Source organism: Heteronotia binoei, chromosome 9 (genome assembly GCF_032191835.1).
Source record: "Heteronotia binoei isolate CCM8104 ecotype False Entrance Well chromosome 9, APGP_CSIRO_Hbin_v1, whole genome shotgun sequence".
Taxonomy (NCBI): domain Eukaryota; kingdom Metazoa; phylum Chordata; class Lepidosauria; order Squamata; family Gekkonidae; genus Heteronotia; species Heteronotia binoei.
In genome coordinates, this window is record NC_083231.1 from 32,381,961 (window position 1) to 32,407,195 (window position 25,235).

General features: G+C 39.5%; 1 protein-coding gene across 2 annotated transcripts in view; it reads left to right on the forward strand.

Annotated features, from left to right (window-relative positions):
* The first annotated feature begins 2,138 nt into the window (after positions 1–2,138).
* SLC7A2 (solute carrier family 7 member 2) overlaps positions 2,139–25,235 on the forward strand; it is a 31,842-nt gene continuing 8,745 nt past the window's right edge. The window contains exons 1-10 of one of the 2 annotated variants that reach the window (XM_060246413.1): positions 2,139–2,271; positions 6,831–7,221; positions 10,379–10,534; positions 12,043–12,208; positions 13,202–13,338; positions 14,447–14,669; positions 20,385–20,524; positions 23,080–23,182; positions 24,222–24,427; positions 24,752–24,918. In XM_060246413.1, the coding sequence (XP_060102396.1) occupies positions 6,846–7,221; positions 10,379–10,534; positions 12,043–12,208; positions 13,202–13,338; positions 14,447–14,669; positions 20,385–20,524; positions 23,080–23,182; positions 24,222–24,427; positions 24,752–24,918 (1,674 nt within the window). In that variant the 5' untranslated portion in view covers positions 2,139–2,271; positions 6,831–6,845. Of the gene's footprint in view, positions 2,272–6,830; positions 7,222–10,378; positions 10,535–12,042; positions 12,209–13,201; positions 13,339–14,446; positions 14,670–20,384; positions 20,525–20,824; positions 20,962–23,079; positions 23,183–24,221; positions 24,428–24,751; positions 24,919–25,235 lie in introns of both variants that reach the window. The other variant, XM_060246414.1, reaches the window with a different exon arrangement.

Here is a 25,235-nt window from a genome sequence, read left to right on the forward strand (position 1 = left end):
AGCTAGTAACTGTACAAGTGGGAGTGGGAAAGGAGAAGGAAGGAACAGAATTGGGATCAGAATGTTAACCACAACACTATGCTTTAGCTTGCTCCCAAAGTCTCCAGGTAGTTTCCAACCCAGACTTGACAACCCTATCAATTATCCACTATAAATGGGTGAACATTAAAGGGGGGGGGCATTTTTTTTTTAAAAAAGCAGAGCTACACTGAAGAGAATCATGGTTGCCTAAGTCCACATAGTGAGTGGATTTTTAAGAGCTGATATCTGACACTGCATGCGCTGTGAATTCTGATGGGTAAGGCAGGAAGCTTTTACCTTGCACGTCTGATTTGGGGAGAGAGAAAAGGGAGAAGCTTTTTCTTGAGTGAACTGTTCAAAGGGTTTAAGATGAGTTTATGTACTGATCTATGTATTCTTTCACTTAATTAAGAACAACAACTCAAACTGTTCTAGAGGTGCTTAGGCTGTGGAAGGTAGATGCATATCACTCTTTGTGGGCACAGCCCCAAAAGCGTCTGCTGCAATCACGTCAACATGTATTTGCATTTATTACATCAGTGTTTGTTACGCTGCTGGAAGGTAACTTCAGGTTTTCTTGAAACGCTGCTGAAATGTGCAACTCCAGTTTGGCCAGAGGCCATGGCAAGGCAGAATAAACATCTGCTCTGTGGTCAGTGGCATCTTCTCAAACTCTCTCAAAAGCTGTTGTCAATACACAGCCTCTGACATAATTGATCACAGGCAGAAGGCCAGCATGGATGACTGGAAGCACAATCAGGTAGGAAGTATAGCCCCTCTCCCCAACTCAAAACGGTAGTCAGATTTCATGCACATTATTTTTATGAAAAAAATACTGCATGATCTGGGCATTGAATGTATTTACATGAACATTATGACCTATTAAAATGGATGAAAATTTTTATATGTCCCCACAAAGCAGTTTTTATACAGAGTCCTCTTGCTTTTTGATTGTGGCATGAGCTTACAAACACTTCACCAAATATATTAAATGCGAATCACTCTTCTTACAAAAGGTGCAAATTTAAAAGTTTGGGATGCTTTTGGTTTTTGGATAGAATGTAGGCAATTTTGCCTGTATAAACTTGTAAAACTGAAGATTGCCTTAAGAAAAAATGAATCTGTTCTGTTTATGTGAGAAAAAACCCAGAACAATATCATCTGATTTAAAGAATTAGTGGATTAACTGTCTGCTTTATATTGAGGTTTTTCACATGTAATTTTACAGTTCAGTGCTCATCAACTATGAGCTCAGTTGTAACTTAGTAAGCAAGAGGTACTGTTCAGAGTTAGGTTTGAAGGCGGCAATTATTAATGTTTAATGGTTGTCCCCTGCCCCCATTCCTTGTTCCAGTACTACACCAGGAATAAAATAAGCTCAAAAAGCAAAGTACATTCAACTCTTAGTTATCAAAATTTGTCACCCTCAGTTAATGAACTGATGTTTCAGTCCAGATAATATCCTTGATTTGCATGAAGAAGCTTACTTTTGCACATTTATGATCTGCAGGATTAAGAATCAAAGTCCTAAAAAGATGTATATGTGGATGGGGATGGTCTCTGTCTATAGCACACTGCTTTCAATACTGAATGTGCATCCTGTCTACATTCTAATACAATGAGTGTGAATAAAAAAAAAAATCAGACAACTAGAGCAGAATGGCCCTGGCTAGCCCATTCTCATCAGATCTTGGAAGCTAAAAAGATTCAGCCCGGGTAGTGGAGAACACTAAGGAAGCCCAGGGTTGCTATGCAGAGGCAGGCAGTGGCAAACCACGTGTCAGCTTCTCTTGTCTTGAAAGCCCTATGGGGTTTCCCTATATTGGCTGCAACTGGATGACACTTTACACACACAGAACACAATTAGCCTGATTTATTAATTAAACAGATCAAAATGTCTATCATCAATAAATATGTATTGGTATTAAACTAGTTTTATGGGCTTATGTTTTTACAGAAAACTGATCCGTTGTTTAAAAGGGGGGGGGAGTAAAACATGATTTCACTTTGTGTGTATAATAGGAATGATTTATATGAATAGCAAGACTTTTTTTCTTTTTGGTTTGGCAAAGAGCTGGATAAGCTCCGTGTCATCCAATCACCTGTGGCTGCTTTTCCTCCACCCCCTCAGAGCCTGCAGCTTTACACCACCTACTGTTTCCACATTTTAAGGCAGATATTTAAGTAAAACCATCCTGAAGATTTGCTGTCTACATTTGCAGAAAACCAGAAGTTGAATATAATTATTGGGTGAGTAGAGGCTGGGCTGAAAAGAAGTTGGTATTTTGAAGTGGAAGGCTTGTAAAACTAATTTTGAATGATACATATAGTATCTGAGACTTAATTTTCATATAAATTGTTTAGCAATTTAGAATGTGTTTGTTGAAGCGGTTTCTTTACTGAAATGAATATCTAAGTTTAAAATTTGTATGGAATATATAAACAGGAAATTTTTTTTACTCCCCCCATATGGAATATCTTTGAAATTTGGATAGCTCTGTTTTTCTAAACAATATTTTCTCTTTCTAGATTAAAAACATACCACCTATCGGGACCATAGTTCTTGGGTGGCCAACGGTAGATCTCCAGATGTTTTTTGCCTACAACTCCCATCAGCCCCAGCCAGCATGGCCAATGGCTGGGGCTGATGGGAGTTGTAGGCAGAAAACATCTGGAGAGGTACCCTTGGCCACCCCTGCCATAGTTTAATGTTCTTTTTACAAAATAGAAAAACAAATGATGTTCCAAATTGGAAGAGGATAAGCTAATACTGAAAGCCTAAACTCATTAGTGAAATAAGTTCATAATCTAATTAGATTAGTTAAGAACAAAGGAAACAACTATTTTATGAACAGTTTCTCTTGAATTGCTTTCAAGGTTTCATACATTCTGTTTTGGCTGTTTTTACTACATTTACAGGGTAATCCTAAACAGTTAAACCTTTCAAACCCCACTATGTCACGTTCTCAGGGTGCAGGCAGGCAGGAGTCCAAAGCCAGCCCAAGGTCAAGGTCAAAGTCCAGGAAGTCAAGCAGGAGCCAAGTCACCAATGCAGAATCACAAACCCGAATCAGAAGTCAATGTCCAAAAGCCAAAAGGTCAGGGTGCCAGGGAAATCAACCAGGTCAGGAATCAGGAAGGAGCGTGGATGCAAGCCAGAAAATAGACTTGTTGCTTCCACAAAGTTACCAGGTCCTGGGTGGGAGCTATATGGGAGTCTTAATCAGCCTGTTCCCTGGGTGGCAGTGACTCTGCTAGAACTCAGGGCTGAGAGATCTGAAGCATCGACGTGCCTCATGTCTTTGCTCTGAAAGTTCTTTCCAGAGCCTGCTTCAAACTCTTGAAATGGGAGGAGGAGAGCTTGGAGGAGATTGATCATCAACAGCTCACACTGGTGCCTGGAGAGTGATTGATGGGCCAGCTGCTGTTTGTTCAGCTGAGGAACTGGCTGGCAACTCTTCTAGGTCTGTTAACCCTTCCAACTCTTCCTCGTCAGGGCTCATGACACACTGACTCAAATACAGAGGTGTAACACTGTTTAGAGTTTCACTGCTAGACTGTAAAATAATGACAGATAGGCTCTGTAGGTGTAGCATAATCAAAAGCCAGCAAGAACTGCATTTTAACAGATGAGTTAAAATATAAGACAGCTTGAGAGCCAGGTTAGCTAAAGTTAAGGTTGGCTTACCTTTTTCTCCTTTCTAAGTCAGGAATGGACAGCTGCTTTGATGTGATGAGTGGGGTAGAAGGAATGTTTAGCCTCTAAAGAATTGATTCAGGTGGGCAGCTGTGTTGGTGTGAAGCAGCAGAACAGATTTTAAGTCCAATGGCACTTTTAAGAAGTATCTGAAGAAGTATGCATACTCATACCTTGAGTAAACTGTTGTTGGTCTAAAAGGTGCCACTGGACTCAAAATCTGTCCCTCTAAAGAATTGTTTTTTTAAAGTCTCTTAAAAGTCACAAACTGATGGTACATGGTTGGGAGAGAATTACCTTCTGTGTCACAAATGATGGCACACACTCTTCCTAAATAAGACCCTGTAACATACTGCTGTTCTCTAAAGAGTGTTCAGAAAGACAAATGGATTTTCCTGCAATCCCTACAAAATATTTCTATTCTGAGTACTTGGAAAATGTGATATCCCTGCAACAGAATCATTGTGTTTAAAAACAGATGTCTGAGATACTCTCAAATAAGTAACAGTTGCTCACTTACTGTAGCTGTTTGAAAGAGGTCTGACAAGAGAAAATTTGGCGGCAGCATTGTGAGAGAGAATACCTAGTATGGAGTGAGATGATGAAGATGTGAGAGGATTATGGTTTTGAATTTGCCTATTTGGAGTTTGGGTTGGGGAGGAATTGAGCTGGATGGTGAAAGCTGGAGTAGCACTGACCTTGTAAGATCTCTTAGCAGGAGGAAGTAGAAGTAGCTAGTGTGGTGAGAGAGTCATATAATTGTAAGAGTAAAGGGAGCTCTCTTGTGGTTGAGATACAAGAGTGTTAATGTATTGTGTAATTTTAGATTGGGAGCATTTTGAGAACTATATGGTGCAATAAAATCTTTGCAGATGGGAGCAGGAATGAATATACATTGAAGGAAATCAATAACTACTAACAACCTATTTTGTGGAATGTATTATGGTAATAAAAGAGGAAGGGTTTTAAATAGTATTTAGGAGCAGTATTTCCAATGTGGGCTGAAATAAAGATGGAGAGTATACCATGAACACATGTAGTAAGAAGATGCTTCTACGACAATGGAATATGTTAGATGATATACTCTTAACTTTCATTTTGCAGTCCTTTGTAACAAAATTGGATTTGCAGTATCTGAAGACATGCTTACTTTACCAGTGTCAAAAGCAATAAAATGGAAGGGAATTCTGTATTCCTTCCCTCAGTGGTACAGCTCTGTTGGCCATAGTCATAAGCCTAAATTCTGTATTCAACCCATACAACAGAGAAAATATACAAAAGTTCTTAATATTCTCTGAAGACGCTGCATTGGATATGCATGGAATGTGATCCCATGATCAAACTATCTTTGGAAGAGATCATAGGGTTGCCAGCTCTGGGTTGAAGATTGGGGGGGTGGAGCATGAGAAGGGTGGGGTTTGGAGAAGTAAGGGACCTCAGCGGGCTCTGATGCCATAAAATCCGCCTTCCAATGTGACCATTTCCCCCCCAGGTGAAATGATATCTATTGTCTGGAGGTCCCTTGTAACAGAGGGAGATCTCCAGCTACCACCTGGAGTCTGGCAACCTTAAGAGAACAGGATATCATGGTGTCATTTCTCTTTAGGTCAGGCAATGTTTATTTTATTTTAGCTGATTTATATTCTGCCCTTCCCACGAATGAGCTCAGGGCGGATTACAACATATAAACATAGTTAGGTAAAACATAAGTACACTAAACAGTTAAAATAAGATTGAAAACAGGCAGCCATTGGCTAGGAAGACACAAAGTCAGAGGCCTTTGCTGCTTCTCAGAACTGGCCCTCAGAAACTTCTCAGAACTGGCCCTTGCAGAGAAAGGCTGTGATAGGGAGGCCAATTTACACAGATATCCGTCACCTCAACCAAAGGCCTGGCAGGACAGCTCAGTTTTGCAGGTCCTGAACAGTAAAATGTCTGGCATGGCCCTGCTCTCAAGGGGGAGCATATTCCACCATGCTGGGGAAAATGCCCTGGCCCCAGGGCTTTTTTGTAGTGGGAACTCCTTTGCATATTAGGCTGCACTCCCCTGATGTAGCCAATCCTCCAAGAGCTTACAGTAGGCCCTATAAAAAGAGCCCTGTAAGCTCATAGAGGATTGGCTACATTGGGGGGGGGGGGGGGTGTAGCCTAATATGCAAAAAAAGTCCTGCCTGGCCTTGGTTGAGGCTTAACAGACATCTTTTGGGCTGGGGATAATAGGTAGGTGTTGATTGGCTGAGCATAAAGCTCTTTGGGGCACATACGGGGAGAGGTCCTCCAGATATGTTCAATAGTTTATTTATTCACACTATTTATAGTCTGCCTTTCTCACTCAGACCCAAGGTAGATTACACAGCCTCAGTCAATGTAATCTGTAGGATGTTACATTCAATAATCATAGTCAGGGCTTTTTTTCTGGAAAACGAAGGGCTAGAGTTCTCAAGAGGGAAATGAAGGAGAAACACACAGGTGCCCCTCATGAACTTTTAAACATTTTTTGAGGATTTTGTTTCCTTTAAGAGGTTCTGGAACTCCATTCCGCTGCATTCCTCCAGAAAAAAAAGCACTGGTAATAGGATTAGGATTATGGAAATTAAGATCAAGTAAAAATTAAAACAAAGCTGAAACAAAGCAGAAATTTTAACATGGCATATTAAACAATGAAGAAATTACAAAACATGGTAATACATACAAGAATAGATGGTATGTACTGTCTACAGTGACCCTGAACGGTTACATTTATGCATTTGGCCTTAATGGTGGTATATGCCTTCTTCTGAACCCTTATTTTTAAACACTGCAAGCCTTACAGTCATTTTTAATATTAACATTAAAATGAGCAGAAAAAATGATGTTATAGGATTACCTTTGTTTCCCTGATCATGATAAGATTGAGATTTAGACAAAATGTATATTGGGAGGGACTCTGAGATACTATGTTATCCCTGGTTTTAAGTATTGACCTGTTAGTGTTTACCGATTTTAGGCTTAATAAAACTCCATATTAAACAGGTAGCAGCCTAAATACTATTTTTTCAATATTCAACAGTAAATATGAAGTTAACAAAATGGATATATATTTATTCTGATAATTTTAAAATTTCTTTTTCAGCCTTCGTCATCTAAAATGATAACTTGTGGACCAGTCTTGTCATTTGTTCGGTGCATTTTAAGGCGAAAAATCATCACTGTGGACAGCCTTGAAGATTCCAAATTATGCCGCTGTTTATCTACTGTGGACCTTATTGCCCTAGGAGTAGGAAGCACCCTGGGGGCAGGTGTTTATGTCCTTGCTGGAGAAGTTGCAAAGGCTGATTCTGGACCTAGTATTGTTATTTCTTTCCTCATAGCTGCCTTAGCATCTGTGATGGCAGGTCTATGCTATGCTGAATTCGGTGCTCGTGTTCCAAAAACAGGCTCTGCCTATCTCTACACTTATGTGACTGTTGGTGAACTCTGGGCTTTTATCACTGGCTGGAATCTCATTTTGTCCTATGTGATAGGTGAGTCCAGGACCAAGTAGAAAAAATAGCAGTTAATGGCCTATTTGGATTTTGTTTCCTAGTTGCTACTGTAAAACTACTTTGTCAGTCTTTTCACCTTTATGCATGTGCAAGACAGAACATGCTTTAAATTTACCTAATCTTTTATAGGTTGTTGACAGCAGTTTGGATTACAATATGCTTAGTCGATTACAGCACCAGAGGACAATGCTATGGTTTGGGATTTGGGAGGATGGATGAGTTAAATGGCTATATTCATTTGTATTGCCTAGATTTATTTATATTGCCTACAAAACCATAGTTTGCCCAAAAATGAGAGCATCATCCCCGATGTAGGCGATGTGATGATGCAGCTTCCAGGTGATGTCATCACATCAGGGATGTTGCACAGTGACATCCCTGTTTGTGGTTGGGGTTTCCCCTGCTGGCCACCTGACTGGCAGCAGATCAAGCCCTCAAAAGTGGGGGAACTGGAAACCATAACTACTACTGGCCCCCGTATGGTGGAATCAGCTGCCGGAAGAGGTGAGGGCCCTGCGGGACTTGGCGCAGTTCCGCAGGGCCTGTAAGACAACCCTCTTCCGGCTAGCCTATACCTAGCTAGGATGACAACTCGATGTAACTGGCCAGCCATCTGTTTACAGGAAATTGAAATATTCTGTTTTTAAGGTTTTAACTGTTTAAATATTTAATTGTTTTATACTTGAAATTGTTTAAATTTTATGTTTGATTAATTGTTGGAAGCCGCCCTGAGCCATTCGTGGGAAGGGCGGGATATAAATCCCGAATAAATAAATAAATAAATAAATACTGATATTGCCTCTCTCATAAGTCTTATTTTTAGTATAGAAAGGAGATCGGAGTGGGAGATGGGAGAGATGGCATCACACAGTATTGTCAAAAGTATTCATAAGAGTCATTAGAAGAAGCAGGAGGCTTTTGAATAGGTTGGGGTGATAGAGATGGAGGAGTGGGACACAGGGAGGGGTGTTTGGATGTCAGAGTGGAGGTGTCATGTCCAGGAGGGAAGATGAGGGAAGATCATGGAAGGCTTTCAAGGCATGGACAAGGAGTGTGTGCTAAATCCAGGAGAGTTCAAAAAGTGAATGTAGGGATTTAAGGTGGGATAGCACATGATAAGTAAAAGGAGTGATTTTTTTCTGTGGTGTTGGTAGAGATAAGGGAGTTAAGGAGGGAGTGATTGCAATAGTTTGCCAAAGTATGACTGAGAGTTCTTGCTGTGGGGATGGAAAGGAAGGGCTGTATTTTTACTGTGTTGTACAAGGGAGAAAACCAACACGATTGGATGACAGACTGAACATGCAGGCCAAAGGGCAACTGCAAATATGCCAGGGCTCTGTCGATAGCAATGCTGCCAGTGGAGAGCATGTGAGGAGCTCGAGGCAGTAGACATGATCGGCTAACTTCCTCTACATTACAACCACAATAGCTCAGTAATGCTAAGAACATGATTGGAGGTACTTCTAGCAGTACCATGACACGTAGCTGTAAAACAGCAGTTTGTGAGCTGCTTCATAAATTACGTTTCTCCTAGGCCCTGTATTCCTGGCTAAAAAATAGGTGACTGTTTATAACTGAGTCCCTTCAGTTTTATGTTATTTATTTTTGAGTTTCCAAGTGTTAAACATACACAGGCTTCTGGAAAATGTAATTTATGAAATGCACCAACCTTTAGCTATGGAAGCTTTGTATGGCCATGGGATTTCATTCTTTTGATAACTGTTGGGTGCTTTAAAGGTGTACGAGAAGCAAAAAGCAAGTAGATGGATGGGAAATCTAGACATTGCTTCTCTTCTCTGCTGCACTCATTTTTCTTCCTACTGGGAGAAGGAAGGAAGAATGAAATTTGTACTGGAGGAGAAAATGCACATTGGGTCATGTGGCTCCCCCCCCCCAGCCTCTTAATTGTGGTTAACAGATTAGAAGCCATAACCCGCCCTTCCTTTCATTTCAAGGGAGGAGGAAAGAGGGGAAACTCTTTGGAGAAAACGTCAAACTTTTGCTAGGCAGGTTGGTAGGATCCAGTCTAGAGCTGTCAATTTGGGATAATAGGTGGCATTACCTAGGGGTACTGGATTAAGTGCTCAGGCCTGAGATTATCCTGGGTAGCAGATGACTCTTGTCCTAAACATTTGATAGTAGTGTGGTGCAGTGTTCAAACTAGGAGACCTAAGTTCAAATCCCCACACTGCCACGAAGCATGCTGGTTTACCTTAGGCCAGTTACTTTCTTTTCAATTTCACCTATCTCATCAGATTGTTGCAAAGAGAAGAAAAGTAGAAGGGAGAACTAGGTACTTTGCCCTGAAGGCAGGGTGGGATAAAAATGCGTTAGGTAGATAACTACTGATACATCTGTGCTTTCTGAGAGCAGCATAAAACATTTGTTTATGATTTTGGCAAAGAAGTCTTGGCTCTTGACATACTGGCTGGCATCCAGCATAGTGAATGCATCCTAGAGGAATTATTCTGCACCTCCTGTCTGTATGTTGTGTAATCTTACAGGGAGTGGTGCTGTATTTTATTTTGCACTCAGAGAAGTAAGAGGATGTGTGTATTGTTGTGTCCTGTGAAGTGCAACAATAATTCATTTTGGAGACTGCTCAGTTAGCTCAGTGTAGAAAACAATAGCTGTGTTAGAGAGGAAAATCTAAACCTGCCATTCTATTTCAGGCCCTTTCTGATGCCTCCACTCAAGAGTGGCTTAAATGATCTTGGGAACATAGCTGTATAGAGGAAATAATTTCTGGTTACTATTTACTGATTCTACAGTACCAATTCACATGAACAAAGAGGTGTATTTTTCACCCACTTTACTGATTTAAGTTACTGCCAGGAAGTGATAGATGTAACCCAGGACACAGTGGGTCAGGCAGCGGGTTCGATCCAGCCAGATTTTTCAGTTAGTCTCCCCCAGTTCTCCTCCTTACTTCAACCCCTGTACTACATGGCTTTTGTCCATGCAGGGGACCCTTCCTTCCTTTTTCACGAACAGAAAGACTTAAGATTTGAAATACCGTAGTTAAAATATTTTGAAAGAAATACAGCTAAATACAATTACTAGGTAATAATTATTACTCTTTTAAGGCTAGCTCTAATCTGCAACATTTACAACTTACCCCTCCTGTTTTTTTAAGGGACATCCAGTGTAGCAAGAGCATGGAGTGGCACCTTTGACGAGCTCCTTGGAAAACAAATCGGTTATTTTTTTAGAACCTACTTCAGAATGAATTATTCTGGTCTAGCTGAGTATCCAGATTTTTTTGCGGTCTGTCTTATATTACTCCTGGCAGGTAAGATATATTAACATTTTGTTATCTTCAGCTAAAGAATCCTTTGTGATCATATAAAATATTATTATTTTTACCCCTAATGCTGCATATTTATAAATATGATAATCTGATTAATTTGGGGACCAAAAATCCCTCACTTTTATTTTATTATAAAGATTAAAGAGTTTATTTGACCTTTTTGAACACTATTTTAAATGGGCTTTGTTATCATACTTCAGTAGAAATAGTCTAGTAATTTTCAGTGGACATCAGTATCGCATGCATATGTTGTGGGTTTGTTTGTGTGTGTTTCTGGATATTTGTTATGCACAAATGCAATGCGATTTTAGAATTTTCAATGTAATCTAGTGCAGCAGGTCTTGTGCAAAACCTGTGGAGCACTTATAGCTAAGGCTCAATTGGACCATTGGCAGTCCAGCAGTCCTACAATGTGTACTAGGGCAGAAGCCCATACAGATGTCTCTTACTTTATTGGGCAGTATTTGCACACATCCCATTCCTACAGTCTTTCTACTTCAAAAACTATAAAAACTAAGGGGCCTGAATGGCATACATGTATATCCAATACACATAGCAGTTGAGATTATGCATAAACTTGAATGTCTTTACATGCACATAAATTATCTGTTTATATTTAAAATATTTATATACCGCTTTGCTGAAAACGGTGGTTATTGTGGGTATCTAATCTATCTAATCTGTCTCTAGTACTGCTCATACAGCTATTACCTTAAGGAGAAATTAAAATGGGAAAGATATGACTTAATGTTATTTCCTTGGTATTTAATTAATCATTGCCCCTATATATTTTGCCACAGGAAGGGTAATGGAATCATTTGTATCCAATAGTAACCACATCACCTGAGCTTTCATATTAGGCAATTCAGTATTTTTAAGTAGAGAGGTGATTAAACTAGTCCTCAGCTCATTAATAATAATGTGTTCAGCGGTTTCAACTTTATCACATAAGCATCTGCATGTTCTGTTAGCATGTTATTATATCTACCCTCCAAAACTGCCAAGGGCAGGACATTCATTTTTGCCAGAATAAAAGTTCTTCTGAGTTTTGGTATTGTCAAAGGCTAAAAATATTGCGGCGATTGCATTGGGAGGAGAAATATTGATTGTTCCCATAATGCTATTAATAAAACAAAAGGACATATTAAAACCATCCGATCAACTAATAAACATAATAACAGGAACCACTATTATCAGGGCCAGCAAACAATAGTAACAATAAACAAAACTGAACTCCCTTCTAAACACTGCCCAAGGTGGCACTGCTTGCACTTCTTTAGCAATCGATTTCATAGAATGGGGCAGCTACTTAGAGACCCTGAATTTAGGCCAAAACAGAAATTCTGGCATTGGCGAATATATGGACTGGCCTTTAGACCTAATATAAAGAGAAAGTGTTGTAAAACAGCAGCAGATATAAACCCATATAGAAATGTTGTAAAGCAGAACTTAATTATGCTGTAATCAGTAATAACGTCTGATTTTTATAGGGTTGTTATCATTTGGAGTAAAAGAATCTGCTTGGGTGAATAAAGTCTTCACTGCCATTAACATCTTGGTCCTCCTCTTTGTGATGATATCTGGTTTTGTGAAAGGAGACATGAGCAACTGGAAGAAAACTGAAGAATATCTTATAAACTACACAGTATACATAGAGTAATACAAGCTTTGTTTTGCTTCTATGAGCCATATAATATTTGTGCTTGATGGTCTATTAAAATAAAATAAGTAAAAATGTAGGTTTGATGCACTACTAAAACTGTCGTGTAGCCACTGAAGGGAGGAAAATATTATTTACCGAGTAATCTTAACCTTCTAAATCCATTGTAGATTAGAAGGATGAAAACCTATTTAAGATTGCACTGTTAATGAGAATGTTGTGCCATTAAAGTAGAATAACTGGACAAGATATGAGCTGCACTTCTAGATAGCTTTTGTAAGATATCTTAGACTATAAAGGTAAAGTTCTTCTGCAAATCTTCCTTTGTCAAAATCCTGAAAATATACTTTCTTCTGCATTCATATGTTTAGTCTTTACCAAGGTCCAGGCTGCAAATTATGGCACAGGGGTTTGCCTTGCAACAATAAATTATGGCACAGGGGTTTGCCTTGCATTCTCCACTATGTGATAACTGCCTGCTAAATAATTTCCCAGGACTATGATGACAACATATACCCCTGCACAAAGCCAGTCAGAATGTGGCCTTCCCTATACATTTCTAGTTGAAGACTGCATTAGCTCAAAACCATATGGTCTATTGCACATTGGACATTGGGTTCTGCGGAGCTTTACTTACCACACTTATACTACATATAAGAAAAATTATGGTGCTGATCCATTAAATATTATGAGAAATGTGAGCATTTAGGAGAAATGGTAAAGGAGCAAATAAGGAAACCTAATGTATGAATGTTATCTTTGGCACCTCTAGAATAACTTGGTTTGTATAACTCTCAAGAAATATTTTATGTAGAGAGCTATTTATCCACTTTGCATTTTCAGTCATCTTAATTTATGGGTTTTAGGATCCATATTTATGGAAAGTAACATTAGAAATTGCTTTTTTGTTAGGTAGCCTTGCTAGGTGGGGGAAACTCTATTTGACATTCTTGTATTGTTATTGTTTTGTGGGTGGTTTTTTTTTTTAGAAACCTAACTTCTTCTGAGAATGTGACCAGTGCATTTGGAGTTGGTGGTTTTATGCCATATGGATTTACAGGAACACTGGCTGGTGCAGCAACTTGCTTCTATGCCTTTATAGGATTTGACTGCATTGCAACAACTGGTAAGATACATAATTTGGGTACTCAGTCAAAGTTGCAGTTTGTGTATTATAGAGCTGTAATATATAAGTGCTATGCTGCAGCAGTCCATTCTTGTGCATCTTAGTGCTATAGCACAGTGGTAGAACACATGCTTTGCTTTGTTCCAGCTCAATGTACCTTTTTCCCTTTAGTATGTATAGGGCTACAGCCTTAGTGATGCTCCTCCTTTTGCCTTCCCCTGTTGATTCAGGACCCAAGCCACCAAGCATTCTGATGTGGATTCCTCATTCATCTAAATCAGTGGTATCACTCTGTTGTTCATGGAGAGGCCCATTTGCAGTTCCCATAAACCAAAAGAGCCATATGACTTCTGTCTGCTCCATGCATCATCCCAAATACAGATAAACAATAATATATAACATAACTCTTTTAATTACCAGAGAACCTTTGAACAGCTAGAGTAATCTTTCCCCACTACTAGGAGTTTTGTTTCATGAGCTAGCATTCAACAGTGGTTTGCCCCATCCCACCCTCAAACTCAAAACCTGTATACCTGCACAACCTTGATATAATCATCAAGGGCAAGCTGTGATATGATTTAAAAACAAACATTTTACCTTGGTCCCATAGTAATTATGAAATTATTCCAATTTGTAATGAAATTACCCTCTTTCCTGGAGCATGGGGCAGGTGTCTTGGGAGACAATCCTTACAAGATCTGCATGTAGCACTAGAGCCTACTGTGTGTATCACGGAGTTAAATATTTGTTTCAATACTTTGCATATGTGTCATCTTTTCCCATACTTTGGAATGAGAATGTGGGGCCACATTTCCCTTTTCCTAGCAATTCTCTTTTATTCTTTATGCTTGCTGCTAATAACAAATATAGTCCTATAAATGCCACATCTTGAATAAAGAAGTTTTATTTTTGGTAAGAAAATTAAGTGTCGCAGTTGATCATGTTCCATTTAGGTGTTTATATTTATGGATATAAAATAGCAACAGATGTGCTGGTTTATAAGAACTCTTTCATTCTAAATGAGGATTTTCACCATCTGAAAGGACAACAACATTTGATCATATTTGTATTCACACACTGTGAACCTTTTGTGTGTTTTCTTCTACAGGAGAAGAGGTCAAGAATCCCCAGAAAGCCATACCTATTGGGATTGTAACTTCCCTTCTGGTCTGTTTTATGGCCTATTTTGGTGTTTCAGCTGCTTTGACTCTTATGATGCCATACTACTTAATAGATGAGAAGAGTCCTCTCCCTGTAGCATTTGAATATGTTGGATGGGGCCCAGCAAAGTATGTTGTAGCTGTGGGATCTCTGTGCGCTTTATCTACAAGGTAAAAAAATAAGGACTGACTAATACAATATTGGGAATAATGTCATTAAACAAATTCTTTTAAAACTGTTTATTTGCTTATTAGATTTCCTAAAGAGAGATGTCATGAATAATAAAAGTTGTTACCGCTTAGGCGCAGAGCAAGGTAATTTTCAGGCTAGACCATGTTTGTTATAATTCTATGCCAGTGTGATAGTGGATGTGAATCTTACCTCTATCCTACTACTCCATCCTACTATTCCACTGTGAAAAGTTTTATCTATTTACTTATTTAATTATTTATTTATAACCTTCCTTTCCTTTTGGGTCAAATTTGATGTGTTCTTCCAATCTAAAGAGCCTCCCACTAATGTAAAAGGCTCTTCCATGGGAGGAAGAGCCAGTTAACGTGAAGGACATTTCCTTAGGCTGGAGAAAAGTTAATTGGAGGATCCCCCCCAGTGTGGACCCCCCCCCCCCCCGAGAATATTTAAAGCCAGCACAATAGGTTAAAGTAAGGCATTCAGGACAGCACAGTTATGCTGTCTGTGCAATAATACAAGAAAGGCTGCATAATTTACTGAACAGGTTTCATTCCATTTTAAATAAAATCTTAATTATGTGAAAAGTTAAAGAAAATTGCAATGCTCTATTCAATATAGACTCTCTTTTTTCCCTGTCACCTTTTGTGACTTTTCCCCAGTGTTCTTTTTGTACGTTTTCAAGTTACAAAGGATTTAACCTCTAGTCAAAACACTTGGGAAGATGACAAAAAAATTCCCCCATTTTAAAACTAAAGACTGTAGTCTCTTTCTGTGCTCCTTGAGGTCTGTATGCTGACAGTGTGGAATACAAAGGTCCCTAGGATCCAGAGTGCCATTGCAGGTATGTCCAAGGACTTGTTTGTGATTGGCGAGTTGACTTGGAAAAGGAGACACCTCCTCCCCCAATGTCTTATCACAAACACTGTTTGAAAAGTTGTTTGCATTCTGATTTGAGGGGCTGGCATTCGAGAAACATGAGTCCAAAGGACCTTTCAAACTGTGGAACTAATCATCTAGATCTTTGGATCCTGGCCTCAGGGTTCAGCTATGTAAGAGACTCCTGTAGTATAGCCCTTTTAGTATTCTACCTCTTTGCAAAGCAGGTGAGGGAATGCATAACTGAATGTCAGATGCTGGCTGCCTGTAGGTAGCTAGGTGGTTGAAGCAAAAGTACCTGCCCTTGCTTCCTTCCTAATTTCTATATGAAATGTGTGTGTGTATATATATATATATAAATAAATCTGGGAGAACATTCAAACATGCAGATGAAGGCAGCATTGCAAGGTTCTTCTGAATATATAGCTCAGGGTTTGTTTGTTTTTAAACCTGTGCACCTTTTTCTTCATGTGAGAAGGAAAGTTATTATGTTTATGAGTCCTCTGTCTCCTTCAGCTGGTGCCAGTTCCCAAACATACAATTTGTTGAATGTTGACTAGAATGTACTTTAATTGCATGAAAGTATATGTAATGGCATAGGCAACCACAGCAGTTCCCTGTTAGTGCTTCTTCCAGCCTTAGTTCAAGACACCTCAGCTTTTAAAAATGCACAGGTTGAATTGAATTTGGGAGTAAATTCAGGAAGGGCCAAATCTAGGAGAGTGCTTTGTAGGAACTATACTTGCTTGCATAAAATGGGATATAATTCGAGAACCTGCATTTGGTATAGGTCTTACTTGTGCTCCACAAATCTCTTAAGCTGGTTGTACTGCAACCTGAAGTGACTTTGTCACTGGATAGGGTTTCAGTTTTATATTGAAAAGGACCTGAAGACAATCAAAGCCAATATACCTGCCCTATTCTATTAATAGTCACTATGGTTTAAATGCGCTAAAGTCTGGCTTAAGTGATTTGATGCATTTCTAGCATTTAAAGCTGGCATTGCTATGCAGGCATCCTAACATTTTGCTTATCCTCCTTTCACTAACTGCTGAGGTTGCTTAGCTGTTGTGGTGTTTAAAATTGGCATACCCTATGAATAGATACATCCAGGGTTTGGAATTTGGAAACGTTACATCTGTGCCAGGTCAAAATGCCATCTCAGCTATTTAAAAGTTGTTCTGTCACTCTCACCAGCCCCAATAGTTTTCTTTTATCCCTACATGATAAGTCTTTCCTCCAAAATGTGGATAGATATGTGTGTCCTCATAGAACAAGCGGAGACTTTTCTAAAGAAATCAAATAAAGCATGCTGCCACTTAACAATAATGCTAGATTTGTGCAACAGAAGGCCACACATCCACCAGGGAAGGTTTTATTTATATGGTTTTGTCTAAGGAAAGTTATGGACTATGTTGAATGCCTGCAGGTAGCTAGGTTGTTGAAGCAAATCTCACACAGTCCTATTCCCCATGATAGTCACTGATAATGGATGTCCTGACTGGGAAAAATTCCAGTAGGATAGCTATAACATGTTTTGTTTTGCTGCAATAGATGGCTACAGTAGAAATCTAGTGGCACCTCAAAGGCTAGCAACATACAGTATGTCACAGGAGTACACCCCGTCACATTTTTGTAAATATTTAAGTATATCTTTTCATGTGACAACACCGAAGAAATGACACTTGGCTACAATGTAAAGTGGTGAGTCTATAGCTTGTATAACAGTGTAAATGTGATGTCCCCTCAAAATTACGCAACACCCAGCCATTAATGTCTAAACTGCTGGCAACAAAAGTGAGTACACCCCTAAGTGATAATGTCCAAATGGGGCCCAAGTAGCCGTTTTCCCTCCCTGGTGTCATGTGACTTGTTAGTGGTACAAAGTATCAGGTGTGAAGGGGGAGCAGGTGATCGCTCTCACTCCCTTATACTTGTCACTGGAAGTTCCACATGGCACCTCACGGCAATAATCTCTCTGAGGATCTGAAAAAACGAATTGAGCTCTACATAAAAATGGCCTAGGCTATAAGATTACCAAGACCCTGAAACTGAGCTGCCGCACAGTGGTCAAGACCATACAGCGGTTTAACAGGACAGGTTCCACTCAGAACAGCCCTTGCCATGGTCGACCAAAGAAGTTGAGTGCTTGTACTCAGCGTCATATCTATACTGTGACATACTGAAGCAGAGCATGATCCCCTCCCTTCGGAGATTGGGCCGCAGGGCAGTATTCCAACATGATAACGACCCCAAACACACCTCCAAAAGGACCACTGCCTTGCTAAAGAAGCTGAGGGTAAAGGTGATGGACTGGCCAAGCATGTCTCCAGACCTAAACCCTATTGAGCATCTGTGGGGCATCGTGAAATGGAAGGTGGAGGTGCTCAAGGTCTCTAACATCCACCAGCTACGTGACGTCGTCATGGAGGAGTGGAAGAGGACTCCAGTGGCAACTTGTGAAGCTCTGGTGAACTTTATGCCCCAGAGGGTTAAGGCAGTGCTGGAAAATAACGGTGGCCACACAAAATGCTGTAGACTCATTACTTTACATTGTAGCCAAGTGTCATTTCTTCAGTGTTGTCATATGAAAAGATATAGTTAAATATTTACAAAATGTGAGGGGATGTACTCACTTCTGTGACATACGGTATATCCTCAGGTGTGCATGCACACAAAAGCTCATACCTTGAATAAAACTTAGCTGGTCTTAAAGATGCCACTGGACTCAAACTTTGTTCAACATATATTCCAGTATATAAAATTCCAGTATGAATTTTAGTGAGTCAGAGCTCACTTCCTAAGATCAAATGAGAAAAAGGAAATCATATAGGTCTCAGGGAAGTGAGCTGTGACAAACAAAAAGTCATTCTGTAATCAGGGCCAACCCTATACTGTCTGGCACCCTAAGCAAGGCTAACTTCTGGCACCCCTTCTGCGCTGATAATGTCAGTAGGAATAGAGTGAATTCCCACCAGGAAATTCCTGTAAACAGCTCTGGGAGCAGTACTAGGGGATGAGGGGCTCCTGCCTCCTCCACAGACACTGTTTTTCCAACCTGAAATTGTGCTGGGGGGAGGCAGGAGCTTCTCCTTCTAGGATTGCTAGCTCCAGGTTAGAAAATACCTGGAGATTTTGGGAATTGAGCCTGAAGAGGGTGGGGTTTGGAAGAGGAGGGAACTAAATGAGGCATAATGGCATAGAGTCTACCTTCCACAATGGCCATTTTCTCCTCAAGTGGGGCAGGGGGAGGGAAATGTCTGCTGGGCACTCCATTATATTCTATGGAGACTGGTTCCCATAGGGTATAATGGAGAATTGATCTGTGGGTATCTGGGGCTCTTGTGGGGGCTGTTTTTTGAGGGACAGGCACCACATTTTCAGCATAGCATCTGGTGCCTTTCCTCAAAACTCTTCTCAGGTTTCAAAAAGATTAGACTAGGGAGTCCAGTTCTGTGAGCCCTGAAAGAAGGTGTCCCTATCCTTCATTATTTCCAAATGGAGGGAAGGCATTTAAAAAGCATATGGTCCCTTTAATTTGTCATTGCCAGAACTCTTTGGTATTCAATCATGCTTGTCACACCTTTGCTTCTGGCTCCACCCTCAAAGTCCCCACATATTTCTTGAGTTAGACCTGGCAACCCTAATTTGGCACTTCTTCCTTTTTTTAATTTCAATTTTATTGTAATAAAAAAATATAGGTTGGGCAAAAAGACTGCAGCTAAAAACAGTTATACAACTTAAGTTTAATGTATTCCGTGTATTACAAATTGTTTTTGCTATTTGTGCAAGTATTTACTGACTGTAGGTGTGTTGTGGTGCCTGTTTTGATTACCTCCTGCTGCCTGACATAATCTTCCAAGGTTCAATAAAGCTTAATTGCATTGCTAGTATTACCAGATTTGTTCTGCTTATATCATATTTCAAAAGAACTACAGTGAAGACCCAAGTTGCTTTAACTGTTGTCCTATGTAGGATGACTATATTATCATAAATCAGCCCCCACCCCACCCCCAAAAAGAGAACCTGAGATTTTCTCATGTGAGGCTTAAATTTGGGTTTTGCAAGGGCATGTAACATTAATATTGGCTGGAATACCCACTATATTAAAAAAAAACCTCTCTTCTACATTTTGTCTCAAACGTGAGAAAGGCTGAAAGGCATGTGCAATTCTATGTGTGGGTAGAGTTCATGAATTTTGGCCAAGGACAAAATAATTAACTGGAACCTGGGAGAACAAGATTCATGGCTTTGTTATGTAGTCTCGTTGGTTGTCCTCACCCACACCACTATTCTTTAGACTAAATTTCCCCATCTTCAGAAGGGGAGCTAACAGTGGATCAGGCTACTGTAATTAGTTATCAGGCAAGGAAATGTAGGCTTGGTTCAAGTATTTACTGGGTCAGTGACAGTCTTCATGTAGTGGTGGAGCAGGTAGATGCACCTCTGCTGTACAGATGTCCAGTTGTACAGATATCCATCTTATGTAGTCTTCCCCTCGTTTGTGAACAGAAAACTGTATATTCACAGACAACACCAGTATCTTATGTGGCATTATCTGTGTGACGAAGAAGCTGCTCCTCCATGGCATGAAGATGCTGTCTGAGCCAGAAAACTAATGACAAACTTTGCATATTTAAAATACCTATCATAAAATTGGAGTTTCGAAAAAATCTTGCGTCTAAACTGTAGTTGCTCATGTTTCTAGGTTATGTTTCTGGTACTACATGCTGTTAATTTGCACTGTTTCTTGCTTCCTCAATGCATTGCATGAAGTTGTGTTGGTCTCGTTGCATGTTGTTTTGCTTTTTATTCAGTCTCCTTGGATCCATTTTCCCAATGCCACGTGTAATCTATGCTATGGCGAAGGATGGGTTGCTTTTCAAATGTCTAGCTCAAGTCAATCCCAAAACGAAGACGCCGCTTGTTGCTACTTTATCGTCTGGGGCTGTAGCAGGTGAGGCTAGGAACTAATTTATTTTAAGGAAGATGGACACACCCATGATTCAATATAGAAATAACTCACTGGCAGGCATTCAGGGCTTTATTATGGCTGGAAGAATAAAATGTGCATCTTAGAGTAAAGCAAGCAAACCTTTTGTGTTTCACAAATCTTATTTTTGGTTATTGGAATTCTTTTGACCCCATATGCATTTTAGCTGGATTGTTTTTTTCATCCTTGGTTTGTGTTTGTTTTTTGAAATGGAGAATAACAGTGTTGCCGTAGCACTTGAACAATTAAATTCTTTTGTTCTAGTCTTCTGGGCTCTATGTTTCCTTTGCCCCGCATTCTGTTTGCCATGGCACGAGATGGTTTACTCTTTAGATTTCTTGCCAAAGTGAGCAAGAGGCAGTCTCCTGTTGCTGCCACGCTGACAGCAGGGTGCATTTCTGGTAAGCTTGGTACATTCAGGTCTTGCTTAATTGCGACCTAAGCCCTGTTATGTGCATAACCCTGTAAGAAGATGAGGCTGCTTGCTAATTTCCCATGCATGTAAATTAGGAATGCAGTTGCTGACTAATCAGAAGACATAGCAATTCTGAATTGTGGTGATGGTGGTGGTGGTAGTAGTGATGGTGGAAGAAGTCAAACTCCTTGGAGGTCTTCTCTAAGCTTTCCTCCTGTGGGCCAAAGGATACTGTGGTGTGCATGTGTCAGGAAGGAAGTTTTAAGTGAATGCTTTCATAAACTCTCCTTCTTTTTCAACATGGATATTGCGTTCTGTTTCCTTGTGCAATCTCATGTAAGAACTTTCTAAATAAATCTCTTTCTGCTTAAGATGTTCTCAACAAAAGGCATGTGGCATGAAAGCTTAATACTGCATTTCTGTTAAATTTCATATGGATAGTCTCTCCATTTTAAACAGTGTTCAGAGGTTTAGATGCTAACCTTTTTTAAAAGGTTGACATTTAAGGCCAAATGTTGATAACTACTTGCCCCACTAATGATAGCTAAAATAGAGTCAAAGAGGGTCAAGACAAGGCAAATTGGAGCAGTATGTCAAATGTGGATAGAAATTAGCTGTATGTTAAAATTTAAGAACTTCAGGAATTCTTCTTGTTTGTAGTTTTATGCAATTTGGTGTGATATATTTATAGTATATTAGCTTCTGCACTTCATATGTGTTAGGGATATGACATATGTGAAAGGAAAGCATGTAGGAGTTAAGTAATGCTACATATTACCTATAATCTGTTCAGGAACAAACCATCACCAGTTAAAAGGAAATAATAATTAGATATAATGCTGAAGGTTCAAATTCAGGAACATATATGTATCCAGAAACATGTAAGTCTCCTTCCTTCCTTTTCTAGGGTAGCTGATCCTTTATTTCCATATTAATCATGGTTTTACATTACATGTGCACCAACATGCAGTTCCTTGTAAACTTCAATCTGGAACCATGTTTTGCGATGGATTTGGAAACTGGGGCTAGGTAGGAAACTGACTGGCATTCATTATAGGTTACTCTGATGCATATGTAACATGAAAGGATTGTTAACATCAAGAACAGAAGGAATTATTTTGGAGGAGAATTTGTCAACCATGGTCTGCGAGACCATAGGGGTTATGTCTGCATAAAACACTAATATTATTGGATTTCATTTTTCCTAATTTATCAAAGTAAATCTATTTAATGCTTGGGCATTTTCTCCTTTTCCCCAATACATTTTATTACTTTTTAACACTGTTTAAAGAGGGACTGTCTTTTATGAGCACTTGGGGGTTCAAAATCCTTTTGCATGAGCTTTCTGCAGGGAACAGAAGGAGAGACACTTGATATGGGCACAAGGCACCAGGAACATTTCCTCTCCAGGCCCTGTAAAAATGGGATTTTCATAAGGACACAGAATGCACAGTTCCCATGGATTGCATGGGAGATGTCCCTAGTCCATTTTGCCCTTACATTTTATGCATGCCTTTAAATACATTATGTATGTTATGCACATAAAAAGTTATTTTCTTATATTAAAACTAACAATGGTGTTGGTTGGGTAAACACTGAAGTTGCCAAATTTCAGAGAGGGACTTTTTCCCCTGTGAAGTTGCAGCTGACTTGTGGTGGCCCTGTAGGGTTTTCAAAGCAAGAGATATTCAAAGGTGGTTTTGCCATTACCTGCCTTCGCAACGGGATCCTGGTATTTCTTGGTGGTCCCTCATTCAAATACTAACCAGGGCTGACCTTGCTTAGTTTCGAAAATCTGATGAGATTGGGCTAGCCTGGGCTTTCCAGGACAGGGAGAAGGGAATTAGGTCAGCAAAATGTCTCCAAATATATGTCACAAAATGCTATGAAATGCTGCCATGATGCAGCCTTTGATTATGGCTGTGAAGCATAGTGTTTCCCCATTTCCCATAACTGTCAGAGAATGACTCCCCAAAAATTATATAGCCACTTTCATGGCTCTTAATGCAAACATTAAAAGTTAATGGCTTATTGGTAGGGAAATCCCATGTGTTTTTTAATATGCACATTTTAATACAAATTCTGTCTATCTTGGTTTTTCTAGCTCTGATGGCTTTTCTTTTTGACCTAAAAGCCTTAGTAGACATGATGTCTATTGGTACGCTTCTTGCCTACTCTCTCGTTGCAGCTTGTGTTCTCATTCTTAGGTGAGTCCCACTTGTTTATCATTTAAATTTAGACTTGAAAATTATTTACAGTGCAGTCCAGACATCAGTTACCACTGAGGTTGACCTGTAAATTAGATATGTATCTTTTAAAGTAAGATCTGGCCCTCCAAAGCTTATGCTACATTTAAAAAAAATCTTTATGATACTAATTGTGTGTGTAAAATATCTTCCATGAAGATACCGCTAATTGGACAGTAGTGCCATCAGTAGTGCAAAATTTGTCTCATGGACTGTTTAATCCCAGTTCACATTGCCTTCAAGCATGCTTGCTGATGGAAAGGGACTTCCCAGCTGCATTCCATTTCTGAGACAGATTTTTATCTCCCCATTGGATTATGTGGCTTGGATGTTCAGGGACAATTGAAATTTCGCAGCACTGCACTCAGTAGCAGCTAGATCTTTTAGTTGGCTACTTGTACACTTACATATCTATACTGTGATTCACAGATGAGACAGGGAAGTGCAGTTGCTAAGGAAGGTGGCACTCCTAAGTAAGACATGCATCCTCACTGCATATAGACTGTATGATCTCTAAATCAAGTATGCATAGCTGAAGAAATGCTGCACAAAATAAGAAGTGTTTTTCATTTGTTGCTGAAGTGGCTCTGAAGGATCTTTTTATTTACTTCATTTATAGTCCACCTTTTACTGAGGTGCAAAATGGATTATGCAATTAAGAACAATGTAAATAACGACAGTATAATACAAACAATGCAATGGTATTAGATTGTAAGGTTAAGAAGAGCGACGCACTCCCAATAGTATGAATATACATTGAATAGCCTAAAATCATAGACATTACTACAGCCTACTTCCCATTACAGAAATGCCCTGCTGAATATTTCCATTTTACACATTTTGGAGAATGATAAAAGCATTGGGAGCCTTCCTGGCCGTTTCAGTTAGGCAACAACACAAAGAGCTTTTGGACTATAGTGTATTGACATGATCTGAGGCTTGGTCTCTTTCCTTTGAACCTTGTGATACAGGAACATCTGTTTTGTTTGTTTGTGTACAGGTACCAACCCAGTTTAAATTATGAGCAACCCAAATATTCCACAGAAAAAGAGGCTCTTGCAGGATCAGAGAGGGAATCAACAGCAAGTGAATCACAAATGAGTATGTTGGAAAGTCACCGTTTCAGCCTCTTAACCTTGATTAATCCATCAAGTCTGCCAACCGAACAGTCTGCCACCATGGTCAGCTTTCTGGTGGGTTTGTTGGGTAAGTTGGAAATGCTGATGTTCAGCAGAAGAGCAAATTTGGAATAAGACACAGTCAAAATGATGGAGCTCAGCCTTGATTTGAAGTGTACGACTGAGAAAGGAAAAAGGTGTGCATGCTGGCTTGAAATAGTATTAGAGAGACTCCTTGTCTGTTCTTTATGTTTAATTTTAAATAACAAAAACCATTTGATTTAATTTTGAAAGCAGCTATCACTGTTGCTAAAATCTTGCAAGTCACATAAAGGTTTGACCCAGTGTATATAAGATTCTGAAATACTGAAACATTCTCTTTCCTGTTTCTTTTTGGTCAACTCTTACATAGCCTTTGTGGTTTGTGGCTTAAGCATTCTGATCACCTATGGAATTAACTTTCTTGCTAATTTGGAGCCCTGGAGTATCAGCCTTCTTGCAGGTCTTGCAGTACTGCTTGGCGCTGTCATACTTGCCATCTGGAGGCAACCTCAAAGTCAACAAAAAGTAGCATTTATGGTATGTTGCAAAGCTGAATCCATATACACTTTGAGGTATATGACTAGCTGTAGTTCTGACATTTTGGAGAAACACAGATATGAACTTTTATGATAAAAATAAATGTACTGTGGACTGCTGTAGTTAATGACAGCATATTTCTATAGGCCATTTATTCGGTCTACTTATAGACTAATTCTGTAGCATTTTTAGTCTGTTGCTGCAAAAATAAACAAGACCAACCACATTTTATTCCAGCATTAGTTTTCTTGGGCTACAGTCTTTTTCTTCAGGTGGAATGAATAGATCCTCACTATGCAGTTTATTTAGGAGGTTTA